Raw genomic sequence first — 26,624 nt, 5'->3', positions numbered from 1 at the left:
ACTCCAAACGCCGAGATGATGGGTCAAAACAAATAGCAAGAATTGTGGTAGAGATGAAAAGTCAACCAGGTCCAATTTTGGGCATGTCGTGATGCTCGCTGAGCTTGGATAGGTAGGTGTTGAGTTCTTCAACACGCTCCTTGTGCGTCTTGAGCAATTCAGGGCGGGAACCCGACTTTCCAGCCATTTTGAGTAACTAGGACCATTAGCATGTGCGCTTTCTGACACCGTACGCCAAGAGGACGAAAGATGAATGCCGGGAAGAAGTGGAGGAAAGGGGTCGGGCCTGATGGGAGCCGAAATCCGCCGTGAAATCGAGAATAGGTGTGTGTGTGTGTGTGTGCGCGCCGCGGGAGGGGGGTGAGTGGATGGACTTACTCTCTTCTTCTTGGCGTCTTCATACTGTCTCTCCGATTCCGTCTTTTGCGCCGGCGCCCCGTCGTCCCCCTCTGCACTCCGATGCTCCTCCTCGTCTCCTTCACTTGCGTCGCGGTCCTTGCTCCTGCTTCTGACTAGCTCCTTTGAGGTGGACGATGCGTCCTCGCCGACGGAGAGGTTTCTCTCGAGGTCCGTCTTGACGCGCTTGCTCTTCTTCTTCTTCTTCTTGTCGACCCCGCCGCCCTTGAGCTTGAGCGCGCCGCCGCCGCCGCTCCGCGACAGGGCGTAGTCGTCGGACGGCATGCTGGTAGTGATACGTTGGGGGCGGAGGTCAGGGGATGAGGCTATGGATTGGCAGAGGTTGAGGATGATGTTCAATTGCTGTCCAGCGGAAAAGAGAGAAACGGCATGTCGTTGGTGAGAGAAGGGCTGGGATTGGGCAAGCTTCTCCACCAACGACGAACAGGGATTACCTAACAGGGACTGGCCCGTTAGTTAGTAGCCACTTGGGCAAGGTATGTACATAGATATGTTGTTATCACATAACAGAAAAGCGGCGGCGCCGAAGGCAATCAAGAGAAAAATGTTGAACAGAGATGGAAGGAACAAAACAGTGGCTCATTTTGCGGCCTGTTTATTTTTAGAACCGCGACATCTCCGCCGCTCTGCGATACGTGAAGAGTTGTCGCGTGATTGGTATGCATGCCTCTGTTGTAGGTGGCCTTGAAAAAAGACGAAAATGAAGGGGACCGAGTGTAGGAAGAAAAACTATGTGAAATGGAGTAGTCGTGCTTGAAAAATAGGATGCTCCTCTTGGACTATAGAGTAATCTGGGTTACTCGGCCAGACTGTACTCTGTACGGAGTACTGAGTACTTGTTAGTGACGATGACCCGCAGGACAAAGGGATCAAGTCACCAAGGTACGACCACGATTTAGCCAGCGTATCATTTGGTGCCAATTTTAAATCCACCAAACACGACCCCAGTGGTTATCCCGCTCTCTCTCATCCCTTTTATCCAAACTTGACTTGTTCTTTTCTTCATCGCCCGAATCTAGACGCATTTTCAGCACGTACCTGGCACAGTAATTCGATTTTCACGAAGCCGCCCGATCATTTCTCTGCTACAAAGCACCCACCCCCCGCCACAGTGACCAGCCCGCCGCCGCGAGACAGCGCATAAACGAGCCAGACAACAACGCAACCTCCTGATTCGCGATCGCAGCCTTGTCCCCCTCACCAACGCCCGCCGAGACGTTTTCGACACTGGCCACGACTTGCGTTATGGGCTGCCTGTAGAAAGGCCCTTCTCTCGTCTCTTTTCGTCCCCTTCCAATCACTGGGCCGTTCTTTGCGCTCATCTCTCTCGGTCCTCTTTCCGACAAAGGCCAAACCCGGTCCCTCCCCTCCCCGAGACTGGGCGACGACAATAATCCACGATGCCCGCATACAACGGCGGGCTGCCGTCGCAAACACGCGACTCGCTCGAACTCGCCTCTCTCGCCTCTTCCAGCGTCATGCACGATAATGGCGGTGGCGGTGGCGGTCCCGCCGCCTCTAGCTCCTCCTCGGGCATGTCGTCGCGGCCCAGCATCTCCTCGTCGCGCCGCCTCTCCCTCGTCGAGGAGGAGGACCCTCTCGACCACGACAACCCGGCCGGCGCGCGGCTCGGCCGCCGCTCCTACTCGGTCTCGTCCACGTTTGACTTTGCGGCCAGCCTGTTCCCGCTGTCCTCGACGGCCGGCGGCGCGGGCGGCGGGTACGCGCCGATCGGGGCGCCCACGTCGTCGTCGGGCCTCGGCCGGGGCGGTCCCCTGGGCGGCGGCTCGCTCGAGAAGCACAAGACGCTGACGTACCTCAACGGGCTGTCGCTGATTGTCGGGCTCATCATCGGCTCCGGCATCTTCTCCTCGCCCAGCCAGGTCAGCTCGCGCGTCGGCTCGGCCGGCGCGGGCCTCGTCGTCTGGGTCGTGGCCGGCGTGCTGGCCTGGACCGGCGGCGCCTCTTACGCCGAGCTCGGCGGCGCCATCCCGCTCAACGGCGGCGCCCAGGTGTACCTAGCCAAGACGTTTGGCGAGCTGGCGGGCTTCCTCTTCACCTGGTCGGCCGTGCTGGTGCTCAAGCCTGGGAGCGCCGCCATCATCGCCATCATCATGGGCGAGTACCTCGTCCGCGCCGTCATTGGCGCCGACGCGGAGACCATCAGCCCCTGGGTGAGCAAGGCCGTCGCTCTCGTCGGCATCTTTGCCGTGACGCTGCTCAACTGCGTCTCCACCCGAGCCGGCACCCGCGTCAACGACCTGCTCATGTTTCTCAAGTTTGTGGCCCTCATTTTCATCACCGTCACGGGCATCGTCGTCGCCATCACCGGACACACCTTCACGGGCGAGCCCACGCTCGAGTGGAAGAAGCACGACTGGTTCGAGGGCACCTCGACCGACCTGTCGGCATGGGCGCTGGCCCTGTATGCCGGCCTTTGGGCCTTTGACGGCTGGGACAATGTAGGTTTCTTCCAATATGCTTCACAGCGCGACTTCGATAAGCGTCTGTCTCCCGCCCCCCCTGCTGACTCTCTTTTTCTTCAATAGACCAACTACGTCGTCGGCGAGTTTCGCAATCCCAGCCGCGACCTCCCGCGTGTCATCCACACGGCCATGCCGCTCGTCATCCTCTGCTACGTCCTCGCCAACGTGGCCTACTTCCTAGTATTACCCCTGCCTGCCATCAACGGCTCCAACACGGTTGCCGTGCTCTTTGGATCGCGCGTCTTTGGCCCTGCCGGCGCACTCGTCATCGCCCTCATCGTGAGCTTCAGCTGCTTTGGCGCGCTCAACTCGTCCACCTTCACCGCCGGCCGCCTCATCTACGTCGCGGGCAAGGAGGGCTACATCCCGACCGTCTTTGGTCGCATCGGCTTCGGCGACCGCCGCCTCGAGGACTCCCTCTCGACGCAACGCACGCGCTCCTGGCTTGCCAAGCGGCTCCGCAGCTGCGTCGGCGACGAGGACACGGGGCTCTTCTACACGCCCGTCTACGCGCTGCTGCTCAACTGCGCCCTCACCGTCGTCTACTGCGTAGTCGGCGAGTTCGGCACGCTCGTGACCTTCTACGGCGTCGCGGGCTACACCTTTTACTTCCTCACCGTGCTGGGCCTCATCGTGCTGCGCGTGCGCGAGCCCCACCTCGACCGCCCCTACAAGACCTGGATCACCACCCCCATCATCTTTTGCTGCGTGAGCCTCTTCCTGCTCAGCCGCGCCGTCTTCGCCCAGCCGCTGCAGACCCTCGTCGTCATCGGCTTCGTTGTGGCGGGCATACCGGTCTTCTTCCTACGCGTGCGTGGGCGGGGGGACCGCAAGAGCATGGGCGACCACGAGAAGAAGTGGTGGCAGCTTTGGAAATGATTCGGGGGACTCGAAAAGAGGGACAATTATGCAATGCGCTTACTAGCACAAGTATTCGTCTCTTAGTTTTCAAGCTTTCTGGATTGCATTTTATTTTTGGTTAATTCCTGTACGGATTGGGCTTGTTGGAAGAAAAAAATCACGACTAAAATAACATTAGCATGGCCAGGCGAATGAATATGCCTTGGGCGGGCGTTGGGGACCTCGACTACATCAGACTACTTGTATACCACTTCTGGATGCATATTAAAATATTAATTCAACGACTTCAATGCCATTGATTACCTCCGCAGACATATAACAAGATGGGGCTTCTGCCACGGCGTGCCCTTCCTCTTGACACGTGATAGTTGGTGAACGCAAGGCAAGTTGATAGGATGGATGGCTAACTACTCCTATGGATATACACAGCCAGTGCCCAGGATCATGTCGGTGCACACAAGACTGTTCAACACGAAAAAGGAGAAAAAAAAGGATATTTCATTACATGGTTTGTTTTCCTCCCCTCTCTTCTCACACAATCAGATAAGACACGCACAACTCTACTTGCGCTGACCGTAAGCCTTGGTGGCATAGTCGCCCTTGTGGACGATGAGGTCCTCGGGGCGGTAGTCCTCCTTTCCGGAGAAGTAGCTGGTGAGGATGGCCTTTGTGCCGTCGGCGTAGCGCTTCTGGGCGTCGAGCGAGGTGCCCGACATGTGAGGGACCATGGCGTTGCCGCCGCCAAAGGGGTTCTTGGCGGTGCGCAGAGGGTGGTCCTTGGGGGCGGGCTGGGGGAACCAGACGTCGCCGCCGTAGCCGGCCAGGTGGCCGGACTCGAGGGCGGCAGCGACGTCCTCCTTGACGACGATGGCGCCACGAGCGGTGTTGATGAGGTAAGAGCCTGTGACCGTTGTGTTAGCGGGTGTTTTGTGTGTGTGTGTGTGTGTGTGTGTGTGTGTGTGTGTGTGTGCGTTCAACGTTGTTCGTGATGGCACATACCCTTCTTCATCTTGCTGATCAGCTCCTTGTTGAAGAGGCCCTTGGTCTTCTCGTGCAGCGGGCAGTTGATGGTGACAATGTCGCACTGGGCGAGCATCTCCTCGAGGGAGTCGACGCGGCGGCAGCCAATCTCCTTCTCCTTCTCGGGGGACAGGGGCTGGTAGTCGTAGTAGAGGAGCTCCTTGCAGTCAAAGGGCTTGAGGCGGCGCAGGACGCGCTCGCCGATGCGGCCGACGGCGACGGTGCCGACCACCTTGTCCTCGAGGTCGTACTCCTGCTTGGCGACGGCGGCCACGTCCCAGTCGCCGCGCTCGACCTGCTCGTGCGCGGGCACAAAGTTGCGGATCAGCACCAGGATGGTCATGACGACGTGCTCGGCGACGGAGACGACGTTGCTGCCCGTCACCTCGGCGACGGTCACGCCCCCGTTGGTCTTGTTGGCCGCGTTGAGGTCGACGTGGTCCGAGCCGATGCCCGCCGTCACGGCGAGCTTGAGGTTCTTGGCCTTGGCGAGGCGCTCGGCCGTCAGGTAGCCGGGGTGGAAGCTGTCGGCGGCGCGCACGCGGACCCGATGTTAGCGGCAACGCACAGGAAGCCCCGGTGAGGTGGGAGAGAAGGGACTTGTTTGAGCGCTTACGGAGTGGTGATGATGACTTCGGCGTCGACGAGCTCCTGGTCAAACTTGGAGTTCTCGCCCTCCTTGTCAGAGGTGGTGACGAGGGTGTGGCCCTGGTCCTCGAGCCACTTGCGGAGGCCGAGCTCGTTCTCGGTGGTGCCGAGAAGCTCGGGAACCTAAAAAAGGTGCGAAGCCAACATGTTAGTCTCATTGTTCTTGGTATATGCGCCGCAAACCAGGCCGGGTCTAAGAATAGCGTCGTTGATCTGGAAAGGTCCACCACAAAGCTGCTTCAACACCCCCTCCCCCGCATTCATGGGCAAGGGTCACTAGCGGAGCACTAACAACATCAGGCCAAACAGAGGAACCAGCGAAAAGTTCTCGATCTGGCCGTCGATGCTAGTTGTTGTTTCTGGTTGCCATTGGCGATGTGTTGCGCGCCAGCCTTTGAGGCAGAGTTGGTCTGGCCCACTTGCAGGTCTGGGCTACCAAGAAGAAGAAGGAGAAGAAAGAGAGAGAGAAAGAAAGCAATGGGTATTGACTGACCTGCTCGGCGTGCTTGCCGCCGTCGTAGAGAACAAGAAGAACTTTGACCTTTTCGCGGGCAGTGGTCAGCGCACGAAACGATGAGGGGACGAGGCCCGGCGCGCCCGGGGATGCCGCCGCTGCTCCCAGCTTGCCGAAGACGGGCGCCGCGCGCCGGCACCCAGCGGCAGCGGCAGCGGCGTGTCGGAGGACAGGCGAGGGAGCGCAGGAGTGGAAGAGCGCCGCGCGAGACGCCGCCAGAGGCAGAGAACGGGAAATGGGGCGAAAAGATACCATTTTGAATGAGTTGATGTGTCAAATGTAGACAAAAATTTGTGTGTAGTGTATATGAGATCGAAAGGAGGAGAGGGGGCAGAGGAAACTAGACGTAGTAGCTTCTCTATTTATAAATGGTAGGTATGTGGTAGGCGGCCGAGGTGGTGCACTAGTAATTACCAAGTCGGGAATATGAATCAAAGTAATTTGTATGTGTCAGAGGATGATGCAGGAAGAAAGGAGGGGGAGAGAGAGAGAGAGGAGGGAACAATCCATCAGCCTCGAGCGAGCACTCTCTTCTTTATACGTCTCCCAGGCTTCGCGTTCTACCAGCAACGCCCGTTTCTACCCCTCCTTTTTTTTGCGACGGAGACGACTTGCCCCCCTCCTCTCTGTGCCTCGTCCAATCTCAAAAGTGCTACACGACCTCCTTTCGCCGGAGGAGGGGTCAAGGGGAGGGGAGCCGGAAAGGGGGGGGGGTTTGCTCGGCGTGCTGCCCACGGAAATGTCATGGGCCCAACGACAACACGGTAAGAGAGAGCAGGCCCCATGTTGCCCGGGGGTCGGTTGCGACTCCAGAAGCCGGTTTACAGCAATGAGAGGAGAGGGCAGAGGCGGCGGCGGCGGCGGCGCCTCGCAGCTTGTTCGGCATGCCCACTTCTTTACGACCCTTTTTTTTGCCAACTATCAGTACCTGTTGTTGCCGTGGGATCGCCAAAGCTGTGACAACAAACAAGGGATTGGCTTTTGTGGCAGGAGACCGGCGTTGAATTTTGGCCCATCCGCCAGCCCGGGAGCTAATAAGCCCACGCCGCTCCGCCGGTGTTGCGGTGGTGGTGCTCAGGATGGGACTATCTCGGGCTTCGGCGTTGCTCTCCTCCATCCCCATCCCTCCCTTTCTCCTCCCCTCCACTTTAAGCTGAGAAGAACTTCTGGGGCTGCAGTCGTCGCAGGACAGCACAGTGCAACTTTGCCTAACCCTGTGGCTTGCAGCCCGGTCGCTTTAGTACTGGCCCAAGAGGTGGTAGGTGGTGTGCCCGCCTCTCGCCAACCACCATGCCACCGTCCCAGCTCGCGTCGGCGAGGTTCGACTAACGTAATAAAAGGGGGATGGCTGCAGGCATTTGCCAAGCGCAGCCACGGTGTCGCACCGACGAGTCGACGACCATCTGCCAGCCCAACCAAGCTGGGGATCAACAGTTCTGGAGCCCCATCGATCGAGCGGGGTAGCTTGGAGCTAGAACACATCAAGGTGGAATCAAACCAAGCAATGACAGCTTAGCACAAATCCTGCGGCAGCAAGAGTTTGGGTTGCGCATCTTTGTCCAACAAGAGTTGAGCAGCAAGACAAGCGTACGGGGTGGCGTGTTTCCCAAACTTTGCTTCGTCTGCTTTTGCGGGTCGCCAGCTTCGCCTCTGTTGTCAAGTTACTGATGAGTACTATTAGCAAACCCTTTCGAGTTTGGTGGCTTCGAAACGCAGCTCCATTGAAATTCCCAATAACCTACTCGTACGCAGTAACTAGCTCTTCGCCGCCCCCCGCCCTCTCTCGGCGCACGGCAATGCGTTTGCCTGCGCTCTCCGCTCTCTCCGAGAACTCTCCGGGCCACGACGCTGAGTGTATGCAGCCTGTTGCCGGCATCACCAGACCATAAAGCCTTCCGATGCGACCCTTTTGTAAGGATACCCACAGCTGCATTCCATCATCTGGCTGTGCGTTGCATAAGATGCGCAATTCCGAGCCTGACAGCCGGTGCCTGCTCCGAGGGGCACCGAGTGTACCTGCGCAGTGCCGCAAAGGACAGCCAAAGTCGGCCAGCCCGGTTTATTAGACATATACCTCGCCAATTGGAAGCTCTTGGCGACAGGTCGCCGCGTGTGGCATTGTCTCAGAGACGAATAGCTTTCGCATCTCTTTCATTTGCCCCTCGTCGCTGTTACGGTGGCCGGGCGAGTTCCACTGTAAGCCCATCTGCTTTCTCACACTAATAACACGGCAATGCCACCCCAGCGACGCACAGAGAGAACCTTCAGACGGGCGTGCGACGGGCGACAGCGAAACACGATTTGGGATGGAAGCAGGCTGGACGGGCTGAGTGGCGAGTGTGCAGCCTATCGAGACCCGGCTCAAGACGACACACAAGTTAAAAAGGAGCCCGAGATGCAATCCAAGTAACCAACAATCAAGGTGCCCTGCCTCGCGAATTGACAGCGGGCGCGCGCGCGCGATTCATGAACAGTCACCAGCACCTGCTTTTTGAGCTTTCATGTATGGCGGCAACAGAGGCCACCTTGCAAGAATGCATATTCAGATTCCAGTCTTTGCCGCGTTTCAGGCGTGTCGAAATGTGCTCTCTGGCTGATTTCTGCGGTCGTTCTCTCTACACCTTTGAGCAAGGAAATACCAGGTTGCGGCACGCGTTTGACGTCTGTCTCTGTTGCGTTCTGGTGCTTGAGCAGCCTAGACTCGTGATGGAGAGGGAGGACCGCGGCTCTTGCATATTCGCCCGGGTGGTCTTGTCGACATGACCGTGCCGCACCCTAGCCTTTTCCGCCATCAACTTTGGCAAACATCTCCCATCTTCTTCGCGTGGCTTTGTCTACACACGTTTGCGACGCCTCGCTAACAAAACACCAGCGAACACGGCATCAGCTATGCAGCTCCCTCTACCCATCACTATGTAAGTTACTTTTGGCAGTGCCAAAAAAAAATTTGGCACTGGGAAAAGGTTCTAAAATGAACATTCGATGACAAAATGCACTTTTATTTGCCTCGCCACTTTTTTTCCACCAAGTTTTGGCAGTTTGTGGGAAGTCTTCTGTTAACTTGTACTTGCGCAGCGCATCCACACCCCCTCTGGTATGCGAAAGAGTACGTGGAAACCGGAAGCTATTTCTGCGCATAATAAGATATTGGACCGGCATAGAAGCTGTTTCTGAACCTTGAGAAGATGCAATGAAGCGTTGAAAAGATGCACTTTGAATAAATGGCATTCGGATTCTGGTGCATGAGGTGTACAACACACCTGAGGGGGGCGGAAGAAAGCTTTTTTTATTTTTGGCGCCTCTGGAAACAGCCATAGATCCCGTCCTCACTCAGAAAAGGCAGGTGAGTAAGAAACCCCAGCTTTCTCTGGAGATTTTGCACTTTTTTTTTGTCTGCTCCTCTGCGTTCCGTGCGTATTTGTAAAGTCATCGGTAAGTCCCGCCCCGTGAATCAATCGTCCTCGCCAGGTGCCCACTCAAGATATCTCATGCTGGGCTCGAACTTGTATTCAAAGCCACTTCGTCGCAACCGTTGCCTCATTACCATGCCTATCGCCCCTTCTTCGTCTTGTTGCCACTTCGCCCGGCCCCATTCCTTGTCAGACTCATGAGTTTGACGGAATCTGCACTGGCCAAGATCAATGATGTAGACGCGATATTCGTCATTTGCCGTTGGTACGACCATGAAATTACCAGGGCGGACGTCTGAATTGAGAACATTAACGTCGCCGAGCATGCGAGTGATGCGGACTGCCTCATCAACCACCCCTTGCCAGGCTTGCCGAGGCGCATGCTGATCCAATGCCGACAAGGTAAATCCAGGCAAGTATTGAAGAAGAATGCCTTTAACCTGCAGGTGCCCTAGCATATCACTTGGTACTTGATTTTCTGGCACCAAGTCCAGGGTAACTTTAGCCATCAGACGCGGCAAGATTTTGCCTTGATACTCCTGCAAGGCGTCGTAGGTCGCAGTCTCAGCGGTATACAAAGACCCGAGTTCTTGTGTGAGAAAAGCTTCGTTCTCAGCATCATCCCAGCAGTCTTGGGTGTCTTTGAAACCCTCTTCGTGGTTCAACTTCTCGAGGAAGTTTGCTACCCGACCGCACTGTACAAAGTTGGCGTAAGACTCCTCGATATGGGTTGTCCACGGCTGTATCCCGTTATCGCTCCGCAACTGATATGCCCACCGTCTATCGAAGAGCTTGAGGAACGTGACGGCTGCTTCCTCGGTGTCATCCAAAATCACTGCAACCATGCCACACGAGAGTGTCCATGGTTGTTGAACCTTTTGAACTAGAAGTCGAACCTTTGAGCGCGCTTGTGAAAAGCCGTGAGATGATTCAATGTTGAGGGAAAGCACTTGATCATCATGATACGCACCGACTGCGCGTTGCGAAGGCTCCATGGTTTGCTGAGAAACAAGGAAACGGAGGATCGGGACGTTGCATGCTAAATTGAACGACCTGGGATGTTGGACCTGGCAAGGTCGCCAGAATTGGCCAGCTGGAGGCTGCAAGTGAATGGCAGCACGTCAATACTGACGAGCCTTCTGTTGTCTGACTATGTCAATAGTCAACAGGATCGTGGGCCCACAAGCACCTCACTTTGCACAGGATGTGGTCAGAAGTAACAAGTAGATGGTTGATTTTTCGCAGATCCCCCAACTTTGTCTGGCTACCAGCAAGGGCTGGGCGACGCAGCCGCTGACTGCAGGAAGGACAAGGGTGGGTTGCAAGCCCGCACTCGTGCGCTGGGTCTAAATCTACAGGCGTCTTTCATGGCCTGTTTGATCCGAGCATGCTCAGTGTTGCACAGTCAGTGAGGAAGCTAGTAGCGGCACAGGACAAGCCACGCTCGACAGACACTACAGCAGCATAGCTCACGCATAATTGGTTTCGGTTCTCTAAAAGTTGGCTCAAAGACACTATTTCAAAAGTACAGTCAACATCTCATTTCAGAATAAAACCTGCTTTGCCTTTTGAATCGCTGAAATATCCATGCATCGGGTCTTGTCCGTTCCATCCACCGTTGCAAGTCGTGCTCCAGCGGATCGCACCATTTCATCATCTGAGCGAATTCCCGATAGTCTGGGAACCAGCTAGAGGACTCCCAGTCAAGCAAGGCTTTGATGCTGCCATGCTCGTCCATGATGATATTCCGCGGGCCAATATCGCCATGTACAAAGACAGACGTGCTAGAGCGAGGGAGTGAGTCAGGGAGATTGTCGCAATCTTTATATGAGAGGCATCTGTAGCCACGAACTAAGCGTAGATGCGATTCCGCAACATCTCGTCGCCTAGGTCACGAGGTGGACAGTCTTTGCTGGCGCCGAGCAGCGGATCACAACAAGGGGAGCCATCAACAGTGCGATAGCAGCCTGGCTGTGAGTCACTAGGACGTGGAATAGTACGGAGTATAGTGTCAATGTCCCAAATTTCTTGACAAACTCGTCTTTTACCGTCGTTGTCCAGACCAGCCCATGCAGATTTGAATGTCTGGCCAACACGATGTATCTTTTGACCACCTCTTCTCTGCTCAAGAGTATTCTACCTCCTTAAAATTAGAGCAAGAAAAAAATGATAGTACCTCCTCTCAACATGTTTAATTCTCAGGAAGAGGCTGATGCCTTCGTTTTTCATTGGGGAGGAAAAGGAGGCTTTGGATTAATAGCCCGATGGTCTTCGAAGCATCATTTGCAGCGCTGCAACTTGCAATCGCTTGCAATCGGTTTCGGCAAGGCTGCCAATACTCATTTTTAATAAAAGAAGATGGATACAATCTATGGAATATACAACCTCGAGCAAGCGCACAAGTTCATCAACATCATCATAATGTTACAAGGGAAATTACGAGGGACATAGAACAGGCTTAGAACGAGTTATGCAACAATACAATGGAAGGAACCACGGCATCAAATGGCAGCGGTCGTTCCATACAGACACCAAGAAGTTTAACCGAGGCCGATGACCATATTTGCGCACTAGTGGTTGAGAGGGCTTTGCTTTCCCGACATAGCAATAAGATGAGATTAAGACTATCAAGAAGCTCCTACCTTGGACAGGGTAAGACGTGGTGGTACACGAGGCGGTGACTTCCACCCGATTTATTCTACAAAGTAGGCCCTAGGCGAGCGTCCTCGTCCTATTCAGTAGGCTAGGCAGGTCAGAGAGATTCTTCAACACTTTGAGCCGCTGGTTCGACCACAGCGCAAAGCCCGCCTGTCGAAGCAGCGCAATGTCGAGACACTGCGCGCCGCCACCAAGCTCCGCACACGCGACGCCGCTCCCGGGCCGCGAGCTTTCATAGTACTGTACGACTGCCGCCGCGAACACCAACTTTCTGCGGTCCCCTAGCGCCGGCGCCGGCGCCTCCTCGCCCGGTCGACGGCGATGGCGGCACACCTCGTTTCCGTCAGGCCCCCCAGCCGCCGCTACCGCCATGATGGTCGTCGGGCACAGGACGCCCTGGTTCACGCGCGTGGCAAAGTCCTGCCCGTGGCGGTGCCGGATGTAGTCCAGGACCGTCGCGTACTCGTGCTTCTCCGGGTGCGGCACGTCCGGGTAGTAGCAGTCGTGGTGCGCGGCCGAGTGGTAGAAGAAGCGCTCGCCGCAGTCGGCGCCCGGCCAGTGCTGGCTGAAGCTGCTCACCTGCAGGCCGAGCCACCAGTCGTCCTCGGTCGAGCTGATGGCCGCGATGCCCTCGAGGCTCTTGAGGTCCTTCCTGGACCAGCCCAGCGTGCCGCGCCGCGCCGCCCGCTTCAGGTCGAACACGAGCTGCAGCCGCCACAGCGTCCGCACGCACCGCTGCTCCTCGCTCCAGGCCGGCGGCAGGCCCGACACCAGCCCGGGGTGGTGGCCCTTTTCGCTCGTGATGTGCGCCAGCTCGTCCAGGTAAAAGTTGAGGCAGTCGAGCGAGGCGGCCGTCAGCCGCCGCGCCGTCACCAGCAGGCCCCGCAGGATGCACGGCTCCGTGTCGCGGTCCAGCCGCTTCGGCGCGAACCCTGCCGGCGACGCCTTTTGCCGGGAGCTGTGCCGCAAAGACTCCTCAATCACCTGCCGCCGAAAGGACAGGATGCCCGGCGCGACCGGCCACGGCGTGTATTCCGTGTAGCCCGGCGGGAACGGGCGCGCCCCGGATCGCAGCAGCGCGACCTGGCGCATCAAGACTTGAACGTGGTCACACACGCACCCGTCGGAGAGGACGCACTCGAATATCTCCACCGCAGACGTCCCATTGTCAAAGAGCCGGTACGCCGCCGGAGACGCGCGGAGCAGGCAGTCTAGAGTGGTGAGGTCGGGAACATTGGAAAGGACGTGCAGCAGGAGCTCGTACGGGAGGTTCTCTAGCGCCATGATGAACGAACGGGGAGTGAATGCCAACGGTTTACAGGCGGCAGAAAAAGGGGGCGAGGTGTAACTAGTTGCGTGATAGCGAGCATGGGTGGCTTGTCTTATCAGATCAAACATACGGATCTTCGGCCGACCGATAGCGCCGACCCCGTCCCAGGGTGTGCGCCTTGCCGAGCCATCAGCGGTGCCACTGTCTGACTAGCCGTGACAGCGGGGGTAGGGACCAGTTTGATTGATAAGATTAGATTGACTTGGACGGTTAGCATGTACATGTTTGCGGCTTCCGCCAAGCCCCATCCAGCACGTACTAATTCATCCCAGCACCAGAGATGACACTCCGGATAGACGGATAGACGTGATGGCCAACACTGTAAACCGAACAAAGCGCAACTCCGACTTCCAACAGCAGTAGGAAACAATCGGTATTTGGTTCTCGAATAAGTGTTTTTTGTTTTCTTTTATGAATAAAAAAAATTAAGAGGGCCAGCAATTGAGCCTGCGAAGTACGGTTTGCGGCGGTTGCGCTCGCCTACCCTACAACTAGCCGACTCCAATTCTAATGCCTTCTGCATCATGCCACGTTTGAAGGTGCTGAGGATAACTATGATAATAAACAAGATGGGCAGCTGTTACCCATTTTTGGATCTGATGCAGTTCTGTAGATCAGTCCAAACATGGGGCTTGCACGTGCAGCTACCCAACTGTTCCCTAGAACCGACGGTCGCTGTAAATAAGCTCCGGAACATCTGGGCATCGCATCAAGCACAATGCGGAGAACTACGGGTACAGCGATGAATAGTTTGATTCGGCTAAATTGTTGTCGGAGAGAAACTGATTGAAAACGATCGTAGGCATCAGAGCCAGCGTGAACTAAAATGTAACATTTTCTCAGATTTGTTCCAAGCTAGATTAGGACAGCTCTCAGCCTCACGAAAAATCTGCAGCTGCTCCCTGTGTCGGAGGTACTAAACGAGTTCAGTCTATTGGCTTTCAAAATTGTCAGCTACCGTCTCATGATGCATTGCAATTCTCCAAATCAGCGCGAGGGTGATTCGAGGCACTTGTACTGGCAATGAGCAAGCAATCTCGGGGTCAATAATACGCGTAAAGTCCCAGTTCTTGTCGACGAAAATGTTATTTTCATGAGCATCAATCAGGATAGACTTGGATGAGCTGCCGGAGTGCCCCTACTTTTGAGTGAATTGGCCTTTTTCAAAAGCCGATTACCAGAAGTCATTGAACGAGAAGCGACCAGATCCTGCCGTTGGAGACGGCCGTAAGCCACGGTATATCGAGCGGTAGTCCCTCATCCTCATGACTCCAGACAGAGTGACTGATTGCTTATATAGAAATGGCGCTTTTGATCGCAGAAATAAAAAAAGCCGATTTGTGGTAAGCCTAGACACGCAGCGAGATCAATGCCATAGCTCATCACGTTGCAAATCTGCTCGAGGGCGAGTGCATACACGATTCTCGTCCCAAAACTTGGAGATAAATCTTCCCACGGCCTGGCTTAGGCGTTTAGGTGATGAGATATCAGAGGTAAAGTGCGGCAAATTTGTTTGAGGGATGGAAAATATATAAAGGGACTGTCAGAAGCGGAAAGTAGCAAGCACAAGATGTCAACTGGGGAATACGCTTTCTAGTAACGGGAACGCCAAGGAATAAAATACAGATACGTCAACTAGCCAACACGATTGGGTTCTTCCGCCTCGCGAACGCACAAAGATCACAGGAACCGGGCGAGGGCACGTTTTGAAGCGGCCACCTTCATCCTTCTAGTGGGTGCTGCGCACATCCTGAAACTCTGGCCAGAGCGGCGGGGATAATTGCTGTGACGAGCTAAGCCCATGGTATCCTCTACCTTGCTTCGATTTTAATTGGACCACCTCATAATACCCGGTCGCCAGTACTCCCTACGACGACAGTCTCATTGCCGTTGGGTTGCGACAGGGAAGCGCGTGCAGGTGGGAGAAAGGGGTGAGATGCTTCGGCAAGGTAGCAGAGACTCGAAGTCGAAAGTATCTCTCATTTTTCGGCTTTTTGGCCATTGAAATGTCCAAGAAAGAAAGAAAAAAAAGTTTACAGGAACTCTTGGAGATCTAGTCATTCTAGTTGGCAAGGTTGGCGCTGGCGGTTATAGCTCGTATAGGTCGCAGCTGACTTCACAAGCCAATATCCTTTTACTTTGAAACACAAGAATAGAAATTATTATTGCTTCGGCCTATCGAGTAGAGAAGAATGAACCTAACCCGAATGTGGTCACTAAATGCGATCAAAGTTTTTTTACACAATAATCTTGTGCCGCGCACTGCCCTCTTGGCATCGGGTCCGAAAAAAAAATGACGTAGTTTTTGGAGGTGTTAACTCCGGCATCGACAAGGACGGTTTTGAACTCGGCCGAGTCCGCCCCCATGCACCAATGTATACATCTACTGCAAGGCTGTGATCAAAGCCTTGACAGCTGAGTTTTTTTCGACTGGCGAGAATTGGTCAAAAATCATCGTATTGGGCTCATTGATTTTCTTACAAAGCTGTAGACGAGAGGCTGAGCAGATTTAACGAGGAACGAATATGGTCGCGTTGTACGGATACTCTGTGGTAACATGCTATATTCGAGAAGAGGGCTTGCAAACCAAATGGCGACTGCCTTTGCAGCAGACAAAACAAGCACGTAAAATTCCACCAACGAGAACCCCAGCTCCTCTCGGCTTTGAAATTCGTCAGACTACCCACGGCATAGGGCCGACAATTCGTTCCCATGCTCAACGGGAACAGCCCTGTCTGTCACCTTGCAATACGAGCTGACGGTGGGAAACACGCTTGCCCTCGGCCCTATGAACTTCTGACTAGCCCTACTGTTAGCGGCCTGGCAACAAGCAAAAGAGGAAAATGACGACAGAGCAACCCACAGGACCCCCCAAAACTCGTATCGCCAAGGGTATCGCTCAGCAGCGCCCCCCCGCTGGGTCGACCCCAGCTCGATCGCTTGGCATGGGCCGAGTGACTGAATTGCCACCAATGGACGGCCATGGCTAAAGTTTTCCATGGCATCATGGCTGACCAAAATGCCGGTCGGGCCGCTTGTGGCAGCGGAGGACGGCTTTGATAAACAGGGAAAGCTATTTTAAGAGGCAGCTACCTACAAGCGTCTTCTTTCCGCAAGGTTCAGCTATAAAGCAATCCGCCCGCCACCTGTTCTAGAAGAAAGTTCTCCATCATCACCAGCCAGTTTCATTGTCTCTTACATCTCCCTTATTCCTTCACACAAAGACACGCACACATCTACCCCGTCCACCACTACCATCAGCATGATTGCTCCCATTGCCGCTCTTGGCCTTGCCGGCCTCGCCGCAGCCGCTCCCACCACCACCACCACCGGCCCTCTCTACCCCGAAACCTCGAGCTCCAACGGCTTCAACCTGGTGCTCAATGTCACCGACCCGAGCAAGGACCTCAGCCCGCCCGTGCACGGCACCTTTGTGACGTCGATCCACGTCGGCCCGGCGCTCAACTACGTCGGCCAGTCGTCCGACGCCGGCCGCCTGTTCTACGTCAACGGCACGGCGGCCGACGTGCGCTACGGCAACTCCAACACCATCTCGGACGGCGGCACGCCGCCCTTCCCCGAGGTGCTGTCGCTGGTCCGGGACCAGGGCTCCGAGACGCTGTCGACGGTCCGGCTGGACGTCGGCTCGAGCGGGCCCGGCGACTACCACACGGGCGTCGCCGGGTTCCCCAACCCGATCCCCGAGCTGTACCCGTCCACCTACGTCGCCTGCAGGGAGGCGCTCGCGTACTATGGCGGCAAGGAGTTTGTCATCATCAAGCAGGCCAAGACGACGGTCAGCCAGGACGGCCAGGTCGAGTACAACATCCCCGAGGGCTGCGCGCCGCTCAGCCTCCTGCCGCAGTGCGCCAAGCTCAATGACCTCCCTGCTGGCTCGCTGTCCAGCCATGATTTTGCCGCCACCACTCGCTGCTACAAGGATGTCAACTCGATCGACTGGCCCAAGTACCACGCTTTTTAATTAATGGCCATTTGATCTTTTGATAGAGGAAAGCGATTGGGGGGTTCTCTTGTATGCGTTGCCCACCTCGAGGAGGTTGTCGTTCATTATATTGCATAGCATGGAGCGCTGTTTATCACTAGTGTTAATATTTAATCCATTATTCACATAAATCTGATCCATCTCATTGGTCCGTAACTGCTCGGCTGGTAATTGACGCTGCTTCAAGTGTCGGCTGTACATCCTGACATGAGACGGCACAACTGTATGGCTGGGAATATGTAGCACAGCTGTTTTGCTACGAAAGACTTTGATCTAGTCATACAGATTGGAAAGAGTAGATTGTTAAAATGTACCATTTTTACAGCCAGACACACAACACAAGATTTCTGTACACTGTTCAAGCCGCTGAAGTGTCAGCTTATCATGCACCTGGCAAAGACCTCTTCTGTGTGCTGCATCACTTTCTCCACGGCACCTTCCTCCCTTGTCCTATCTATCTTTGTGTTGGCTGGAAAAGTCTCACCGTCCCAATTGACCCAGTAGCAGCCGCTACCTCTTGTTCCCTCGCTCCCGACGGCGGCGACGTGGTGGCCGTGCGACACGCTTCCTTCCCCAGCCTTTGAGGGGAACCTCTCGGTCGTCGCCGCGAACAGGTGCCTCTCCCCGCTCTCCCGGAGCGGCACCATGAACGGGCTCAGCAGCGTACCCAGCACGGCCGACAGCGCGCGCGCGGCCGGCAGTTCGCGCAGCAGGCCCGTGTGGACGCCGGACGGGTACGCGTGCACAAAGGACGTGCGCGGGTGCCGCCGGGCCATGCCCTCCAGGAAGAAGTTGCCCATCAGGCTGGCGTGGGCGCCGCACCGGCTGAGGGTGAAGGACCGCTCGAGGCTGAGGTCGGACAAGTCCAGCCTGCCGGAGCCGCCTGCGCGGACGGACACGAGGGGATCCAGCACGGAGACCACGCGGGAGAGGCTCGCTCTCGGGGTGGTGGTCGTCCCGGCGTCGGTATCGGCGTCGGCGTCGGCGTCGAGCGCAGCCGCAGTCAGGAGAGGCAGCAGATTGACAATGAATCGCATCCGCGCGTAGTAGTGCAGAACAAACTTGCGGTCCAGGCCGTCGGCCGTTTCATCCCAGCCTTTGAGCGTCATGTACCCGGGCGTCATGAATAGCAGATTGAGTCTCTCCTCCTTGGCCCTGATTGTGTCACACACGGCGTCGACGTTTTTCAGGACAGAGATGTCTGCCCGGAGAAAGGTGGCCCGGGCAGATGGGTTCATCTCGCGCATGGTGGCAATGGCGGCGTCGGCGGCGGGTTGGCTGCGGCCGACCAGGTAGATGCTGGGTGACGGGGTATGGCGGGCGAGGGCGAGAGCTGTGGAAAGGGCTATTCCGGAGGTGCCACCAACTGTGGTAAATGGGATGTTAGTGATACGCGAAGACGTGTAAGACGTGTTTGCGACAAGGTGCTGATGGGGGAAGCGTATGCATCTACAAGGTAGGTACTGTGCCACCGGACTGTCCCATTGTCACAGTCATTGATTATGGGAGCGTTGATGGGGTTCAAAAGCCATAAACTCTTCGTTTTGCGACCTTTTATATCCTTTTGTGGTGGCAGATATTGCAAGCGAAGAGTTGGAAGTGGGAAGGGGGTTTGTAGCAGAGTGCGACTCACCGAACACTGCAACTAAGTTTGGGGCACTGGAGGCGAGGGTTGCATTATGCGCCTGGATGTTTCGAAGGTTCACCATTGTTGAGTATTATCCCAATGTCTGCGGGCGAGCACAAGGTAGCATGAAGCTCGATGCTGTCTACATTTGAGACTATAGATACACACACAGAGGCTGGTCAGGCTGCGTGCATAACGTCAGCCATTTACGTTAGCCGACTGCCTACTTATTAGGTCAGCTGGTTACTTGTTAGGCGCCGCTTGGTGCAATTTTGAGGAGAAATCGACGGTTCAGAGATCTGTTGATCATCGCATATGTCTGGTTGCTTCCAAGGACACTAGCAATATTCATTCGATTGCCTGCCATCGAATACGCGAGAGGCACTCTTCCCGGGTCGCGTCGCCCTGCCACGCCACCGTGTTGCTTGTAAGTAGTGCATTGACTCAATTCAGCTGCCCACGGTTGTGACATATCCGGCCAGTGAGATGTGAGCGTTTCATGAAGACATTGCGTTCTTGCCGATTCCAGCGCAGGACAGGATGCTTGTCTCAGATTGCTGCTGCTGCAGCGGACAGCAGGATGAGAGTGACACTTGCGGCACAGCTTGAAATAATAGAGATTCGCGCAGACAAGATTTAACGCAATGTGAGGGGATTGAATCTCTATATTCAGTCATTGTCAGTAGTGGAACAGCCATGGGGGTGTTTATTTTTTCAACGGGATGAATTGACCAGTAAGTATCTGGTTGTTGGGTTGCTCGTACGGAGTAGAGGGAGGGAGTAGTCCCTCGGTTGAGGTACCCATCGCCTCCGGTAATCCTCACCAACCCACTGTATACAGCTCAGCCGCGTACTACCTTGTTACTCAGTAGGTACCTAGGCTATCTAATCCGTAGGTTACTTGGCCTTCTGTACTGATGGTTGGGTACAGTTACATGGAGCGACGATGCCACTAAGCTGCATGGACTGCCCATCACTTTCTCTGCTTTCTGCCCAATAAAAGGGAATGATAAAAAATAAATAAAATCAAAATAGAAAAAGACTCCCCAAGCGGTGTCAGTCCAATGCGCGCTACTCTCCCCCAGAGTCACCCCGCCAGGGACGGACCTATAAGTAGGTACTTACCTAAGTAGGTACTTACTTGTATAGGTACCTATAAATCCTAGGCAGGCTCAGCGCATCTGTGCCGAGACCCTGATTGCCTGATTGCCAACGGCCAATAAACAAACCCTGTAAATTCAAACAAGTCAATAATCTTAAGCCCCCTTCAATAACTCAATATTGATTGCCAGAATCCCCGAGATCAGCTGCGATAACATGCTCCGTTCCACCTGCCTCGTTAGGCAAGGTATGCATTCACTCCCGTCATCCGCCCACATGACGCTTTCAGACCGTGAAGCTTCCCGGCCACCTGTCTTAAATATTCCCTCCCCGCCTTGACCACACGTCCAAACACGCCCTCCTCCTCCTCCCTCTCCTCCAAACTCTCTCCTCTACAAATCTCCCCCCAATCCATCGCCTACCGCCTACCAAGTACCGACCCGACACCATGACACGCCGCTCGCCCTCGTCCGTCGTCGACTCCTACTCATCCCTCCCCATCCGCGAGGCCGTCAACGCTCCCGCCTGCTTCGCCGGCTTCTCCTACACCCGCCCCCAGCCCCAGTACCCAAGCGTCGCCGACAGCCGAGCCACGAGTACCGCCATCTCGTCGCCCGCCCTCTCCAGGGCCTCCCGGAGCTTTCTCCTCGCCGACATGGACGGCCGCAGCGTCAGGGACAACCGTGCCTGCGCCACTTGCATCGCCCAGCTAGGCACGCACCAGCGCAGCCAGATCAACTGGCACCTCGACAACGACGACGACTGCCGCCTCTGCCAGGTTGCGGCCACCAAGCCCGAGGCTTTTACCAAGCCCTTCTGTGACTTCTTGACCGAGAACCCGACCGTCTTCCACACCGTCGACTACTCCAAGGCCAAGCTCCGCGCCGCCGGCTACAAAGAGGTGAGTCAGACCCGACTGACGACCCGGCTGCTCTTCTGTCCGCCCGCCTGTGCTGATGCTGACTGACCCTATCCGCAGCTCCCCCCTCGCGAGTCCTGGGCCGGCAAGATTCATGCCGGCGGTAAATACTACGTCTCGCGCAATGGCAGCTCCATCATTGCCTTTGCCGTTGGTCGTGGCTACAAGACGGGCCAGGCTCCCGGTTTCGCCATGGTCGGCGGCCACATTGATGCCGTTACCGCCCGCCTCAAACCCGTGAGCACCAAGCCCAACAAGGCCGGCTTCCTCCAGCTCGGCGTCGCCCCCTACGCCGGCGCTCTCAACGAGACTTGGTGGGATCGTGACCTCGCCATCGGCGGCCGCGTCATTGTTCGCGACCCCAGCACCGGCAAGACCTCATCCCGCCTTGTCCGTCTCGACTGGCCCATTGCCAAGGTCCCTACCCTCGCACCGCACTTTGGCGTCGGCATCATGGGCCAAAAGAACAAGGAGACGCAGGCCGTCCCCGTCATTGGCCTGGAAAGCACCGGCGATGATGCCGAGACCGAGCGTCTAGGCCCGGAAGGCGCCTTTGTCAACACCCAGCCCCCAAAGCTAGTCAAGCTCATTTCCAAGGAGCTCGGCATCACCTCCTACTCCGACATTGTCAACTGGGAGCTCGAGCTCTACGACTCGCAGCCGGCCCAAACCATTGGCCTCGATCGTGATATGATTTCAGCGGGCCGCATCGACGACAAGCTCTGCTCTTGGGGTGCCCTCACCGGTCTCCTCGCCGCCGAGGACAAGGAGGATGACACCTATGTCAAGCTGATTGCCCTGTTCGATGACGAAGAGATTGGCTCCAAGCTACGCCAGGGTGCCGGCGGCACATTCCTCCCCTCCGTCGTCGAGCGTGCCGTCGAGGCTCTCAACCCGGACACGTACGGCCCCGGTCTCAAGGGCCAGGTTTACGCCAAGTCGTTCCTGCTGTCCGCCGACGTCTCGCACGCCGGCAACCCCAACTTTCTCGGCGAGTATCTACCCGACCACATACCCCAGCTCAACGTCGGCATCGTCGTCGCTGGCGACTCCAACGGCCACATGACCACCGACGCCGTCTCCACCGCCGTCCTTGCCCGCGTCGCCGAGCTCATCGGCCACCGACTTCAGCCTTTCCAGATCCGCAACGACTCCCGCTCCGGCGGCACCATCGGACCTATGCTCTCCAGCATGATGGGATGCAAGGCCGCCGACGCTGGCATGCCCCAGCTCAGCATGCACTCCATCCGCGCCACCACCGGCGCGCTCGACCCCGGCCTCGGCGTCCAGTTCTTCAAGGGCTTCTTAGATAACTGGGAAAAGGTCGACAACGAGTGGGAGCACTAATTTTTCCTGAGCATGCACTTATTTGTCTATGCATGGCAGACTTGTTTCTTTTTCTCTGAACTGATTTGAAATATACCAGCAAAGGCGATATAGGCACAGATAGACACTTTGGCTCAAGTGGATGTACTGAGGGTGTAGTAGTACTAGATTCATCATCACCAGTCTTTATACATGTTGAGTTGTCTTTTATTCTTGACAGATCAGTGGCAGACATTTTCCCGGTTGCGTAGCAGGTTGTATTAGATACGGAAGAGACGACGGCATAGCATGTGTGCAGTGCTATGCATGCTGCTTGTGTGGGTTTTACGTCAACGCCACAAGACTTCGCGCAGCAGGTCAGGAGACTGCCACGAGCAATCATGTACGGAAGAGGAAAGAATAAAATTTCACTCCCCAGAAAAAGTAAAGGGGAAAAGGGACAATATATATATATGTATATTCTATCCGAAAAGCTCAGCCGCCGTAACCAGACACAAACTCCCGAACCTGACCCTCTCTGTATGTATATATTTATTTATTTTTTTCGGCGAAAGGCTGGGAAACGGTCGGTTTACACGTCCTCTTCCAGAATCGCGCCGCCGTCTCTGCGCGCCATCAGCCGCACGCTCTCCCGCACCTGCTCGCGCTCATCCGCCGAATCCTCATCGCTATCGTCGTCATCGTCGTCGCCGTCGTCGCTCTCCACGGCCGCGACGCCGCCGGGCCCGTCGGACTCGCCGCCGAGGGCGTCGCTGTGCCTCTTCTTCTTCTTGCGCTTCTTCTCAAAGTCCTGCGTGTGCGCGTCGGCGAGCATCTTGGAAAAGGTGCGCGCCGAGTCGGTGCGCCGTCGGAAGAGGCCCCCCTGGGAGGTGCTCGCGACGGCGGTGGCGCTGGTGGCTGTGGAGAAGCCGCCGGGACGCGAGGACGGAGCCGTCGCCGATGACGACTGCCGCTGCGGGCCCGAGGTCTGCGTGTGTGCGGCGGCCGGCGAGCTGGGCTGCAACGGCGCGGTGCTGGACATCGTCGACGGTCCGGCGCCGCCAGCCGACGAGGACGAGAAACTGGCTTCGTTTCTCTTGTGTGTGGCATCACTGAGGGTATCGTTTGCATGTGAGCCCTGTTCCTGCTGCTGCTTGCTCTTGGTGCGCATCGTGGGCGATGATTCCGTGCTAGTGGTGTTGTGCGCAATCAACGGCTCGATGCGGTACGGCAGCGGCACGTCGCGCGAGGCCTTGTACTGCCCGACATTGGCGCAGTGCTCGTTTTCAACACGGAACAGCGCCCACATGCCGCGACGCGTCACCTCCAAAAGCGCAACACCAAAGGAAAAGACGGTCGAGTGGTTCGCGTCCATCGGCAGCACTACGTACAGAATCCAGCCGAAACGGAGAATGGGATCAACGGTCATGATGAAGTAGTACGGCCACTTGGACTTGAGCGCCAGGATGTCGCGCAGCCAAAAGTGGCGCGAGTGGAACTGGAGTAAAGAGAAATCCATAAAGAGATCCCAGATGGCTGTGGAACGTTAGTGCATCTTCCGTTGGGGGGAGAGGCGGGGAGGGAAAGGATGCTTACAGCAGTAGATGCTGTTTATGACGGAGAAGAAGATGAACAGCGCCAGGTTTGTGTTTGTGCGTTGAATGCGGTAGTTGGACAACAGCACATTGGCCAATATTGTCATGGAATATTTGCCGCCGTTGACGAGGTGCGGAAACACGTTGCGTGTGTCCCTGTAACGGCGGAGACACTGGAAGAAACGCCAGAGCGCCGGCACTGTTGTGAGGAAACCAAGCGCCCGCGAATGGTTCGAGTTGCACTGCGCCGGGTTCTGCCATTCATTCGCGTACAGGCAGAAGAACAGCTCGACGTTGGCCATGCAGTACGTCAGGGAGCAGTACATATCACCGAGAAAGAAATCGCGAAACTCGACCGGGTAGATGCCCGCGAGAAGCAGGCGCCAGTGCGAGTAGGCGAACCACCGGCGGCTTTTGTGGACGAGCAAGGGGAGCGGCAGAAAGATGACGAGCGCCGTGAGCGCAATGAGCACCACGGGATAATACAGGTAGAGGTTTTCGTCGCCGTAGCGGCTAAAGTTGGCCCACATGACGATCCCAAATATCAGCAGGAAGAAGCTGGGAAACTCGGCCATGCGGCGCCAGTCGATGCGGGTGCGCGGGTCGAGCTCGAAGATGAAGGAGTAGTTGACCTTGCACTTGGTCCATACGTAGCAGTTGATGCAATAAAAGGCAAAGAGAAGCAGCATGAGAAAGTAGCCAGCGTAAATCTGCATGAGATAGCTCGTGTGCAGCCTACGCGTCGGATCATCGTCAAACAGCCGCTGGATGCCGTAGACGAGGCCCTGGACGGAGAAGACGATGCCGGTGCCAATGAGGAAGCCGTTGAGAAAGGAGCTACCAGACTCGTCGCTCGACTTCTTGGCGAGGCTACGCAGCTTGCCGGCAGCGAGCTTGTGGTTGCCGCGCTCAAAGTAGCGCGCGTAGAGGTCCTCGACGGCCTTGATATGGCCCTCGAGCAGATCACTGTTGACGAACCAGGCCTTGTTGACCTTTTCGTTGACGTAGCGCAGCGGCGGCCGCGCGTTGACGGCCTTGTCGAACTTCTTGTTGATCTTGCGGAAGGCCGTACGGTTGAGCATCGCGTACGACTTGAGCAGCTCCAGGCCGCGGTAGAACTCCTGCAGCGCGAGCTTGAGCTTGCGCTTGGCGGTTCGGTACGAGACATCCTGTTCGTCGGGTCGGCGGATATAGTCGCGGTGCCCTTCGCCAGGGTGGTCCCGGCCGTTCAGGTAAGGTGTGTTTGGCATGGCGCTGAGGGCCTTGGAGTTGGGCCCAGGGGGGAATAGCCGGGTTTTGATGGAGGGCATCCAGTGATTCCCGCCGCGGTCTGTGCCGCTATCCGAGTCGGTTCCGTGTAGCGCGCTATGCTCTGACGTCCATGTATTGGCTGTCGATGGAACCATCTCTTGCAACCGACGGTTGCGCATCTCGTGCAGCTGCTCTCGCAACAGCTCGAGTCGCCTGCCGGCCTGCTCCTCTTTGAGTTTATAAAATGACTCGACCTTATCAAGTTCAGAATCCATAAAATCGTAAAATTCGTGTTCTCTCTCGCGAATGAGGTCAAACGGCTCCATGCCGAGCGTCGTAGCCGAAGCATCTCGTGTAAGCGTGGGTGAGTACGAAAAGATACGCCGCAGCGGTGACGGGTGATGCTGGCCGGTACTGCCGCGACGTCTGCGCTTATCCCAAGTTGAGCTGAACGAGCCGTTGGACTGCGATACCGGCAGAATGGTACTAGAGTTACGTCTCTCCCCCGGTTGGGATTTTTTCAGATGCTGCGCCGCCCAGTCATAGCTGCGCACGGTGGCGTCGGGCGGCGATGCATCCGGGATCGGGCGGATGGCCGGTGCCGGCAGCTCAAACTCGCCACTGTTATCCCGTTGCGCCAAAGGGCTCGAACTCGGCGGTGTCGGTACGAAGCTGCCATACTGTAAGCCATTATCGGGTTCCCGATTTAAAGCGTCGTCCTCGGCGCCCTTGTTATCGTTAATCGGTACGGGCCGCGCCAGCGATGGCCGCACCTCGTTTGGGGTGCCCGAGGTGTAGGCAGGCGGACGGCTTGACGGCGCAGGGCCTGATGTGAAAGAATCGCGGTATTCCCGATCGGTAAAGGTTGTCCGGAAGGTCTGCTGAGTATTGCTATTTGGCAGCTGCCCGAACAGAGATGTTCCTCGGCTACTGCGCAGCTTTGGCGTAGTGCCGTTTGCTCTGTTGACTGCCCGGGCAACGGCCTTGACGTATTTTTTGCCAGCCTTGTAGTTGAGATACTTGATGCGCCACTCTGTGGACGAAAAAAGGAATCGATTGTATTAGTATCACGATGCTCGAGTGCGCACAGCGCCACAGCCGGCAAGAAACCACAAACCTGGAACAGCATCTCTCTCGAGCTCTTTGGCAAACTTCATCGCCGCGTCGCGGAAGATGAGGACAAGGCCCGACCGGATGCAGCAATGCCGCACGAGACCTGCTCTCCTCTCAACAAGGAGCGCGTGAGGCCCAGGCCAGGTTCAAGGCCCAGACTGCCGGGACAGCAGTGCCCTTTTGTTCGAAACCCGCCCCAAGATGGCCAACCGCCTTGGTGAGGTCTGAGACTCGCACGAGCTTGGGTGCGTCGGTTCGACAACTCGGCGGTGCGCCAGGCCACGGACTGGTATGTCAGGGTCTGAGTCGAGGAGCCAGCCAGGACGGTAAGGGACCTCTCAGAGGCGCGCGATGAGCAACGTGCTC

General features: G+C 56.4%; 9 protein-coding genes across 9 annotated transcripts; 3 read left to right on the top strand and 6 right to left on the bottom strand.

The window, feature by feature from the left end:
- Positions 1 to 61: 61 nt before the first annotated feature.
- On the bottom strand, positions 62 to 681 carry V2A60_007376 (uncharacterized protein; the record flags this gene model as incomplete). The annotated part of the gene is made up of 2 exons (XM_083258661.1): positions 62 to 196; positions 379 to 681. The coding sequence occupies 2 exons, from the start codon at positions 679 to 681 to the stop codon at positions 62 to 64; spliced, it is 438 nt and encodes a 145-aa protein (XP_083114787.1).
- A 1,136-nt stretch (positions 682 to 1,817) lies between these two features.
- On the top strand, positions 1,818 to 3,782 carry V2A60_007375 (amino acid permease-domain-containing protein; the record flags this gene model as incomplete). The annotated part of the gene is made up of 2 exons (XM_083258660.1): positions 1,818 to 2,879; positions 2,967 to 3,782. 2 exons carry the CDS (start codon positions 1,818 to 1,820, stop codon positions 3,780 to 3,782), a joined length of 1,878 nt encoding a protein of 625 aa, XP_083114786.1.
- Positions 3,783 to 4,324: 542 nt separating this feature from the next.
- Positions 4,325 to 6,201, bottom strand: V2A60_007374 (formate dehydrogenase (NAD+); the record flags this gene model as incomplete). Its single annotated transcript, XM_083258659.1, has 4 exons — positions 4,325 to 4,665; positions 4,764 to 5,308; positions 5,401 to 5,555; positions 5,926 to 6,201. 4 exons carry the CDS (start codon positions 6,199 to 6,201, stop codon positions 4,325 to 4,327), a joined length of 1,317 nt encoding a protein of 438 aa, XP_083114785.1.
- A 3,196-nt stretch (positions 6,202 to 9,397) lies between these two features.
- V2A60_007373 (uncharacterized protein) lies at positions 9,398 to 10,351 on the bottom strand (the record flags this gene model as incomplete). The annotated part of the gene is made up of 1 exon (XM_083258658.1): positions 9,398 to 10,351. The coding sequence occupies one exon, from the start codon at positions 10,349 to 10,351 to the stop codon at positions 9,398 to 9,400; it is 954 nt and encodes a 317-aa protein (XP_083114784.1).
- A 1,717-nt stretch (positions 10,352 to 12,068) lies between these two features.
- On the bottom strand, positions 12,069 to 13,298 carry V2A60_007372 (uncharacterized protein; the record flags this gene model as incomplete). The annotated part of the gene is made up of 1 exon (XM_083258657.1): positions 12,069 to 13,298. The coding sequence occupies one exon, from the start codon at positions 13,296 to 13,298 to the stop codon at positions 12,069 to 12,071; it is 1,230 nt and encodes a 409-aa protein (XP_083114783.1).
- A 3,308-nt stretch (positions 13,299 to 16,606) lies between these two features.
- V2A60_007371 (uncharacterized protein) lies at positions 16,607 to 17,326 on the top strand (the record flags this gene model as incomplete). Its single annotated transcript, XM_083258656.1, has 1 exon — positions 16,607 to 17,326. One exon carries the CDS (start codon positions 16,607 to 16,609, stop codon positions 17,324 to 17,326), a length of 720 nt encoding a protein of 239 aa, XP_083114782.1.
- A 379-nt stretch (positions 17,327 to 17,705) lies between these two features.
- V2A60_007370 (uncharacterized protein) lies at positions 17,706 to 19,056 on the bottom strand (the record flags this gene model as incomplete). Its single annotated transcript, XM_083258655.1, has 3 exons — positions 17,706 to 17,713; positions 17,832 to 18,713; positions 18,981 to 19,056. The coding sequence occupies 3 exons, from the start codon at positions 19,054 to 19,056 to the stop codon at positions 17,706 to 17,708; spliced, it is 966 nt and encodes a 321-aa protein (XP_083114781.1).
- A 1,467-nt stretch (positions 19,057 to 20,523) lies between these two features.
- V2A60_007369 (aminopeptidase I zinc metalloprotease-domain-containing protein) lies at positions 20,524 to 22,341 on the top strand (the record flags this gene model as incomplete). The annotated part of the gene is made up of 2 exons (XM_083258654.1): positions 20,524 to 20,976; positions 21,055 to 22,341. 2 exons carry the CDS (start codon positions 20,524 to 20,526, stop codon positions 22,339 to 22,341), a joined length of 1,740 nt encoding a protein of 579 aa, XP_083114780.1.
- Positions 22,342 to 22,891: 550 nt separating this feature from the next.
- V2A60_007368 (SPX and EXS domain-containing protein) lies at positions 22,892 to 26,302 on the bottom strand (the record flags this gene model as incomplete). The annotated part of the gene is made up of 3 exons (XM_083258653.1): positions 22,892 to 23,835; positions 23,896 to 26,178; positions 26,263 to 26,302. 3 exons carry the CDS (start codon positions 26,300 to 26,302, stop codon positions 22,892 to 22,894), a joined length of 3,267 nt encoding a protein of 1,088 aa, XP_083114779.1.
- Between the last annotated feature and the right edge of the window lie 322 nt (positions 26,303 to 26,624).

This window comes from Cordyceps javanica, chromosome 5 (genome assembly GCF_051103115.1).
Source record: "Cordyceps javanica chromosome 5, complete sequence".
In the NCBI taxonomy this organism is placed as follows: domain Eukaryota; kingdom Fungi; phylum Ascomycota; class Sordariomycetes; order Hypocreales; family Cordycipitaceae; genus Cordyceps; species Cordyceps javanica.
Note: the sequence above shows the minus strand (reverse complement) of the source record. Positions and strands in the feature narration are given on the sequence as shown.